The sequence below is a fragment of the Herpailurus yagouaroundi genome, unplaced genomic scaffold (genome assembly GCF_014898765.1).
Source record: "Herpailurus yagouaroundi ecotype Mexico unplaced genomic scaffold, PumYag 193, whole genome shotgun sequence".
NCBI lineage: Eukaryota > Metazoa > Chordata > Mammalia > Carnivora > Felidae > Herpailurus > Herpailurus yagouaroundi.
In genome coordinates this window covers 16110-26129 of record NW_024412424.1, presented here as the reverse complement: position 1 = coordinate 26129, position 10020 = coordinate 16110, and the positions used below count along the sequence as shown (strand labels likewise).

The 10020-nt window shown below is 42.5% G+C and overlaps 1 protein-coding gene across 1 annotated transcript; it reads right to left on the bottom strand.

Moving 5' to 3' along the window:
• Positions 1-304: 304 nt before the first annotated feature.
• Positions 305-1645, bottom strand: LOC121011272 (olfactory receptor 7A5-like; the record flags this gene model as incomplete). The annotated part of the gene is made up of 1 exon (XM_040445544.1): positions 305-1645. A coding segment is annotated over exon 1 (921 nt), but the record flags the coding sequence as incomplete, so codon positions are not given.
• Positions 1646-10020: the final 8375 nt, after the last annotated feature.

The following is a 10020-nucleotide window of genomic DNA, read 5'->3' as shown; positions in this document are numbered from 1 at the left end:
CCTGGCTGAAGTCGGACGCTTAACCGACTGCGCCACCCAGGCGCCCCACACCACATCTTCTTTATCCATTCATCAGTCAAGGGAAATTTAGTCTCCTTCCCTAATTTGGCTATTTTTGATAGTGCTGCTAAAAACATGGAGGTGTGTGTGCCCCCTCGAGTCAGCATTTTTGTGTCCTTTGGATAAATACCTAGTAGTGCAATTGCTGGATCGTTGGGTAGTTCTGTTTTTAATTTCTTGAGGAACCTCCATCCTGTTTTCCAGAGTGGAAAACAGTTTGCATTCCCACCAACACTGCAAAAGTGTTCCCCTTTCTCCGCATCAGAGCCCCCTTCATGTCTTTGTTCCTCAGGCTGTAGATGAAGGGGTTCAGCATGGGTGTGACCACTGTATACACCACTGAGGCTGTGGCACTTGAGTGGGAGTTCGGGGTAGCAGCCGAGCTAAGGTACACTCCCAGGCCAGTACAATAAAATAGAGAGACAACTGAGAGGTGAGACACACAGGTGGAAAATGCTTTATACTTGCCCTGAGCTGATGAGATCCCACGTATGGAGGAAACTATCTTAGAGTAAGAGTAAAGGATCCCAACAAAGGGACCACCAGCCAGCAGCATAATTCCAGAATATATCACCATGTTATTGAGAAAAGTGTCAGAACAGGCAAGTTGGATCATCTGATTGAGTTCACAGAAAAAGTGGGGGATTTCCAAGACTGTACAGAAGGACAGCCGCAATACCATTAAGCTTTCTAACAAGGAATTCAGGGCACACATGATCCAGGACACCAGAACCAGCAGTCCACAGAGCCGGGGGTTCATGATGACCATGTAGTTCAGGGGGTGACAGATGGCCACAAAGCGGTCATAAGCCATCACAGTCAGGAGAAAGATGTCTAATTCTACAAAGAGTAGGAAAAAGTACATCTGCGTGATGCAGCCTGCATAGGTTATGACTTTGCTCTGAGTCTGGATGTTCCAGAGCATCTTTGGGATGACAGTAGAGGTGAAGCAGATGTCCACAAAGGACAGGTTGGCCAGGAAGAAGTACATGGGTGTGTGGAGGTGGGAGTCAGAGCTGACAGCTAGGACGATGAGCAGGTTTCCAAACACAATGATCAGGTACATGGAGAGGAAAAGCCCAAATATGAGGGGCTGCAGTTCTGGTTCATCTGATAATCCCAGAAGAAGGAATTCTGAAATTTGGGTATCATTGCCTGGTGCCATGTGGTGGTGGTGGTGACTAAAAATTAGAAAAAAAAAAGATTAATATTAGCACAGATGGGCACTAGTAACATGGCAGAAATGCTATAATTACAATGATGTGTGTGTGTGGGGGGAAAGCAGGCATAAAAGAAAATGGTTGGGCTATTATCTTTACGGGGGGGTTCAGGAAGACCTAAAAGCAAGGTGACATTTGAAGAGAGACTTCTGGGATATGTGCACAGAAGACATGAGGTTATCTGGGGAAGTGTGGGCTCTGCAGGAAGAAAAGCCAGTTCAAAGGCCCTGAGGAAGGCATTTGTTTCGGGTACCCAGGTATAAAAATGGAGGCAGTGTGGTCAGGAAACGAGTAAGAGAGAGGTGATGGCAGGGACTGTTGAGGAACGAGGTGGCCTCCTGCTACAGCTGAAACTTCACGACACAGGGAGCCCTTCCTTTGCCTAGTGTTCCTTGCACTTCATTAATTTTGTCCCTAAGGAATCCTGCAAATAAAAATAGATCTCCTTCTTACTTCCAATGATGGTTAACATTCTGGCATCTGTATTTTGAGGGTCCACACTGGCCCACCACAGCCTTCTGGGGCCAGGTGACTACGGGTTCTTCTCACCCCTAGTTACAATATTTAGGAAAGAAATGATACAGGTGAAGTTCTCAATGTCAAATTGTCATTACCCTAAAGAATATAGAAAAGTACCCAATTTCCAGTTGGTAAGATTCCTGTGAACATGAAAACACGGTGCTCCATTTTAATATGACCATTCTTCTCTTCTGCATTTAGAGAAGTATAAAAAACTCAGAAGGAGACAGAGCAAAGGAGGAGCAGGGAGAAAGATCTCATAAGCCCAGGTGGTCCCTGAGAGATCGTGATGATAAGAAAGCTTCCCTGCTTCTGGTTGCATTCCAATCCTAGGTTTACCCCCATATGCCCAGTATGACTAATAAAGCAACAAAATACAATTTCTCCAAGAGAAAAGAGTGCTGTATTTATCATGTCAAGACACATAAAGTATAAACACCCACTGGAAATATGAGTAAAAGGAATAAATCCCCAACTGACAAAAGCAAATATACAGCATACAAAAATAGCGGGGATTTATCAAGATCAAATGGTAACAGGTTTTTCTATATGATAAACACACACAACTTTGGACAACTTTGGGATCAGTTAATGAGCTTTGAATTTTAGACCCACCAAAAAATGTTAACTGTTTGAATTTGGGAAGACAAGCAAATCGTTCTAAAATGTTAATATTCTCACTAGTATAGTGGGGGCAGTGGTATCCACCCTCCAAGGTGGTCGGCAGATTAGGTGAATATATATAAAAAGCTCAGCATAGATCCTTCCTGTTAGTTTATGAGAGGTCATTCTGTTTGTTTAGCTGTGTGTGTGTGTGTGTGTGTGTGTGTGTGTGTGTGCACACACGTGGAGCATCCATGTGGATTTGTGTATTTGCATGTGCACACATTCTGGATCATAATGTCAAAGGCATGTTTCCTGTGGACAGTACAAAAAATGGAATCCACTGGTATAATGGGAAAAATAGTTTTAACAGAAGACCGTTGCCTGCTCATGTGGGCAAAAAGCAGTGTGAATGGCGAGTCCATTATAGGAGCCTGGTTGCCGAGAGAAAATGTAGTGAGTGTGGGTGCTGATGTTAAGTCAGACTCCAGGGAGCCTGGGCTGATGGCTCCACTTGCCTCATCATGGTGTCCACCTTGGGCCCCTGACCTGATTGTTATTAATGTACCTATTCCCTGTCTACTTGACCACGCCTCTTTTTATGTGGCCCAACAGTGGATGTGGCTGACCCTTTCCTCACTTTCCTTGGTGGTATTCTTTCCTTTGTTATCTCGGGCTCTGGGGTTTGATCTTTGTTTTGCCACATCCAGTGGGAACACTCCAGTCCCGTTACTCTGTTCCTTGTCTGACATGCAGAAACCTTCCCAGACTGTACTGTGCAAAATAATTCACGTTCCGTGACCATCTACCCCCTTTCTTTCTACGAGTTATCCTTGAAGACCCTATGTCATATAAGCACTTATTTCTTTGCTCTCTTCTCCAGTATAATTTAGGACCCAAAGGAGCAGGGGCCTCACCTGCTTTGTTTGCATTTTTTGGTCACAAAGGTGTGCATTCATACAGAAACAAGTTCTAAGAACATGAGAATGTATTAAAAAAGTACAGTAGGGAAACGAAAATTGTGTTAAACACGATGGATTCTAGTAACTGTATTAAACAAAATTGAACAACGATCCAACACTAATGTCTTACAGAAAAGATGTAAAAGAGCAATAATCATATCCACATGGGTCTCTGATTCAGGACGAAATGGGTAAAAGCTTGGAAATAAATGATGGGAAAATATAGTTTTTAACATACAGTGGAGGAAGCAGTAGCTAAAGCTATAATTTTATTTTTGCAACCATAAATGGACTCAATCATGCTGATGGAAAAGATGTAGGGAATCTTTAGTTAAATACAAAAGAACATGTTGCACATAAGGACAGGAGGTGATTCCTATTTTAAAAAACAGATCTAACTTCAAAATATAAAATGGCAGAAATAAGGAAAGTCAGCTGTGACATAACACAGCAATATATGGAAAAGCACTTCTTACTAGTAAGGATGTGGAAGAATTTCGATGTTTAAAAACAATGAGGGGAACACGATATGACCAACTGAGAGATTTGAGCACACACTACGTCTAGACTCTCTCTCAATCCCATAAACACATCTACACACAACAGAAATATTAAGTGGCAAACAGCAAACTTGGTGAAAGATTGCAATTGTTTTTTGAAAGAATGCAATAAAACAACAATAAAAACACTCAGTTCCCAGTACAGAAAAGCAACATACTTACCAAAAAATTTGCATATAGGAAGTAAGTGGCTAACAAAGTCTAAAACCTATTCAGCCTCCTTGGTAATAAAATTGTGGCCAAAATGCTCCTTGGCATATCCCTTCAGTCATACTAAGTCTATCATTTCTTTCTGGTAAATACCAAAGAGAGAGACGATACTTGAAATGTGTGTCTCAAAAACCACTGTCGCAAGGGAGTATTTACCTTCAGGAGGCTGGATCCTTCTAAGAGATAAAGAACAAGTTAAATGTACCCCAAATGAAAAAAAGTGTAAAATGCTCCCATCCCGCTGCTCATATCTCCAAGCCTCCTACTCTGTTTCCCTACTCCCGTTAGCTGCAAAACTCCGTGGATACGTGCTAATTTCACTGGAACCTCTTGACGCACCTGCCCCCTTTTCCTTCTTCAGTCCCATCCAATTGGACTTCCATTCCCACCGCTCAGCATCACCAGTGATCCTTGTATTGCTGAGTCCAACAAACACTTCTTTTAAAAAATGTGTTAAGTAAATTGTGTTCAAATTTTTAAAAGTCAACCTAACAAACAAACATGGTATCTCTTGACTCTGGGCCAGGCTGCTTAGGCTCTAAGGTGACCTCAAGAAAAGGTTCTCAAGTTCCATTCTTTCTGATCCTTTCCTGAAATACCTGCTGAGCTCTCAGACTCACCTGGATGGGGTCTACAAGAGGAGTGTCTCTGTGTGGAGGACTGAAATTCCCCCTTGATGGTCGATGATGGAAACCAAGGCTCTGTTCCCAGACAGGACAGCAGGAAGGAGTGAAGCATGGGTCCCCCAGCCAGACTTAGGAATCTGAGAGCAACAACCATGTCCTGTCCTGCACAAGGAGCACCATGGTTAGGACGGCAGAGGAGATATTTACAGCTCCCTGTGTCTGCTCATTAGGCGCTGTTTCCATTGTTAGTCCCACGCTGGAGCACCTTGTTTCCCTCTGGGCCACTGGTCTGGACAGAAAAGAATTTTTTTCCCTGCTAATTCTCTGTTCCCAGGAGACCAGATTAGAAGTCAGGTGAATCTGACTTTTGTTATTTCTTCTCCATGCTCTTGCTGGCCTTCCAGAGGTCTAACCTCCTTACATCTTACCCCACTTTTGAGTTAACGTTTTCTCCAAATCTAAGACCGAGGGACCTGCCTAACCAGGTCTCATGGACCTCCAAAGTATTGTCTTAATGGCAGAAAAGACTTCCTGGTTTCTCTAGAAAATTGCTATTCTCCTCTCAACAAGAGAGAGAGGTATGTTAATTTGCTATAAGCCTATGGGTACCGTGCTCTTGTGTTCATGATGTTTTTGACTAATCAGTAAGGTGAGTCATGCTGGTAACACAAATTGAGAACTTCCATCTAGTGTCCCAGATGAAAAAGCTCGTTACTTATAAGATATATTTAGATCATGTTATGTACCATACACTGATCTTAGACTTCTGTGTGGATTGCCTTATTTCATTTTTACAAAAGCCCACTCTTTTTTTTTTAATCTAAATTTTTGTTAGTTCACATACAGTGTAATATTGGTTTCAGGAGTAGAATTCGGTGATTCATCACTTACATACAACACCCAGTGCTCATCCTAAAGTGTTCTCCTTCATCCTCATCACCCTCTAGCCCATCCCCACCCACCTGCCTCAATCAATCCTCATTTGTTCTTTAAAGTTAAGATTTTCTTGTTGTTTGTTTCCCTCTCTTCTCTCCCCACCCATGTGAGTTGAGCTAGACTGTAATATGTTGAGAAAAATAAGTCAGGCAGAGAAAGACAAATATCATATCATTTCATTCATATGTAGAATTAAAGAAAAGTTCACACTTATTTTTAAAAAATTTTTAATGTTTTTATTCATTTTTGAGAGACAAAGAGATACAGAGCACTAATGGGGGAAGGGCAGAGAGAGAGGGAGACACAGAATCCGAAGCAGACTCCAGGCTCTGAGCTGTCAGTACAGAGCCAGATGTGAGGCTGGAAACCATGAACCGTGAGATCATGACCTGAGCCAAAGTTGGACACTTAACTGACTGAGCCAGCCAGGCACCCTGAAAAGTCCACACTTATTAAAGTACAGTTGTAACAGTGGGGCTCAGAAGTGTGGCAGGAACTACTCAGAGTTGTGAACTGAGGGAGGAAGGAGCTTTGACTGTAAATCGACCAAGATATTTCCAGTTCTCATGTGCTAGGTCAGTGGCTCTCAACCAAGGGTGATTTTGCCTTCAGAGAACACTTGACAAGATAAGGGAGAAAGTTTTGATTGTCGTAACTAGGGAGGTGCCACTGGCACCTAGTGGGTTGAGGACAGGGATGGTGCCCCATATCATATAATGCACAGGACAGCCCCCACCACAGAGAATTATCTAGCACAGTGTCAACTGTGGAGAAGTTGAGAAACACCACTCTAGACCAGAACTTCTCCAACATTAATGTATTTATGAATCACTTGGGGATCCTGTTGAAATTCGGACTCTGATTTGGCAGGACATAGGTGGGGCTCAGAGATCCTGTAATTGTAACCATTTCTCAGTAGGTACTGATGCCACCCATCTGGTCTGTGGACCCATCTTTGAGTAGTAAGGCTGTGGTTCAGTGTTTGAGTCAGGGGTAGGTATTTTTAGAACTTTTCTACCAAGAACTGGAGCTCTACCTCCAGGTCTGAGGTTAGGTGGTCCAATGATGGACTCAGTAGGCGAGCTTGTGCATGCTCAAGTTTATACGTGTCTCTTGAGTATTTCCCTCATGAGCTGTGCTGCCTTTGGGGAGAGATGATGCCAGATAGACGAGATGCACAGGGCAAGGTATGGGGAGAGGGTGTAGAGCTCCCATTCCTTCTCCAGGCATGCCACTCTACCTGTCTCCATGTGTTCACCAACCTGAAAGCTCTCTGAATCATCCTTTTGGGTTTTATGGAAGCTTCATGATGTAGACGCAACTGATTGTATCATTGGCTATTGGTGATTAGACTCAGTCTCCAGAGCCTCCTCCACCCCTGGAAGTCAGGGTTTGGGATGTAAAGTTTCAGTCTTCTAATCACATGCTGAGTCCTCCACAGCAGCCCCTCTCCTTAGATGCTTTGCCAAAGTCACTCCACTAACCTAATAGAAGATATATATATATTTGAGTTTATTTCTTTATTTTGAGAGAGAGAGCTCACATGCACATATGAGAAGGAGAGGGGCAGACAGAGAGAGAGAGCAACAGAAACCCAACTGTCAGTGCAGAGCCCAACGCGAAGCTCAAACTCACAAACTGTGAGATCATGACCTGAGCTGAGATCAAGAGTCAGATGCTTAACCAACTTAGCCACCCAGGTGCCCACCTGACAGAAGACATCTTCATGACTCTCATCACTTAGGAAGTTGGAAGAATTTTATTATTTCTGTGTCAAAATGGGGATGATGGCCACATAGATATATTTTTATTACATATCATGTCACACTTATAAATGTAGTCCTGGATGAAGCCTTGATGGGAGTTCTGTCACGATGCTTCCAGTTGTCAAATCTTGGCACAGTGGTTCTCAACCAGGCATGATTTTGTCCTTGGGGATATTTGGCTATGGGTGAAGGGATGTTGCCAAACACCTATAACCCATAGGACAGCACCAAACACATATATTTATCCAGCTCCAAATGTCAGCAATGAGAAGATGGGAAATATTATTCCATTTTGTAGCTGTGCTGCTGGGTGGTGCTCCCCTGGCTGGGGTCCTTTACTCTTATTCTAAGAACGTTTCCTGCATACATGGGATCCCATCAGCTCAGGCCAATTATAAAGCATTTTCCACCTGTGCATCTCACTTCTCAGTTGTCTCCTTATTCTTCTGTATGAACCTAGGAGTGTACCTTAGGTTTGCTGCTACCCAGAGCTCCCACTTAAGTGCAATAGCCTTGGTGATGTACGCTGTGGTCGTGCCCATCCTGAACCCTTCGTCTACAGCCTGAGGGACAAAGACATAAAGGAAAGCATCAAAACCCTAGAGGAGAAAGCAGGAAAAAACCTCTCTGACCTCAGCGACAGCAATTTCTTCTTACTTGACACATCTCCAAAGGCAAGAGAATTAAAAGCAAAAATGAACTATTGGGATCTCATCAAGATAAAAACTTCTGCACTACAAAGGAAACAATCAACAAAACTGAAAGGCAACTGATGGAATGGGAAAAGATATTTGCAAATGACATATCGGACAAAAGGCTAGTTTCCAAAATCTATAAAGAACTCACCTAACTTCACATCCGAAAAACAAATAATCCAGTGAAGAAATGTGCAGAAGACATTAATAGGCACGTCTGTAAAGAAGACATCCAGATGGCCAACAGGCACATGAAAAGATGCTCAATGTCACTTCTAATCAGGGAAATACAAATCAAAACCACACTGAGATATCACCTCATGCTAGTCAGAGTGGCTAAAATGAACAAACCAGGAGACTATAGATGCTGGCGAGGATGTGGAGAAATGGGAACCCTCTTACACTGCCGGTGGGAATGCAAACTGGTGCAGTCACTCTGGAAAACAGTGTGGAGGTTCCTCAAAACATGAAAAATAGATCTACTCTATGACCCAGCAATAACACTGCTAGGAATTTACCCAAGGGATACAGGAGTGCTGATGCATAGGGGCACTTACCCCAATGTTTATAGCAGCACTTTCAACAATAGCCAAATGATGGAAAGAGACTAAATGTCCATCAACTGACAAATGGATAAAGAAATTGTGGTTTAGGGGCGCCTGGGTGGCGCAGTCGGTTAAGCGTCCGACTTCAGCCAGGTCACGATCTCGCGGTCCATGAGTTTGAGCCCCATGTCGGGCTCTGGGCTGATGGCTCAGAGCCTGGAGCCTGTTTCCGATTCTGTGTCTCCCTCTCTCTCTGCCCCTCCCCCGTTCATGCTCTGTCTCTCTCTGTCCCAAAAATAAATAAAGGTTGAAAAAAAAATTAAAAAAAAAAAAAAAGAAATTGTGGTTTATATACACAATGGAATCCTACTTGGCAATGAGAAAGAATGAAATCTGGCCATTTGTAGCAACGTGGATGGAACTGGAGAGTGTTATGCTAAGTGAAATAAGTCATACAGAGAAAGACAGATACCATATATTTTCACTCTTATGTGGATCCTGAGAAACTTAACAGAAGACCATGGGGGAGGGGAAGGGAAAAAAAAGAAAAAGTTAGAGAGGGAGGGAGGCAAACCATCAGAGACTCTTAAAAAGTGAGAACAAACTGAGGGTTGATGGGGGTGGGAGGGAGGGGAAAGTGGGTGATGGGCATTGAGGAGAGCACCTGTTGGGATGAGCACTGGGTGTTGTATGGAAACCAATTTGACAATAAATTTCATATTAAAAAAAACAAAGACATAAAGGAATTACTCTAAATGTATTTTTCAGAGGAAGCCATAAAAGGGCTATTTTTCAAGAAGTACCTGTGATTGCAGGCTTAATTCTTTACAACCAGAAATTGTGATTCTTTAATCAGATCACGAAGGATCTTAATACCTCTATTTATACGCTGGAATTTCAATTTTTTTCTAAAGTTCTGCTACTTTCTTGAATTTATTTATTTACTTTTAATTTATTATTTATTTATTTAATTTTAATTTATTGTTATATTTTTAAAATATAAATCCAAGTTAGTTAATATTAGTGAGATTTCATGGAATCATTTCATTGATTCCAAATCAATGATTTCAGGAATAGAATTTAGTGATTTATCACTTACATATTACACCCGGTGCTCATCCCAACAAGTGTCCTCATTAATGCCCATCACTCATTTAGCCCACCCCCCACCGACGTCTCCTCCAGCAACCCTCAGTTTGTTCTCTGTATTTAAGACTCTCTTATGGTTTGTCTCCCTCTCTGTTTTTGTCTTATTTTTACTTCCCTTGCCCTATGTTCATCTGTTTTGTTTCTTAAATTCCACATATGAGTGAAATCA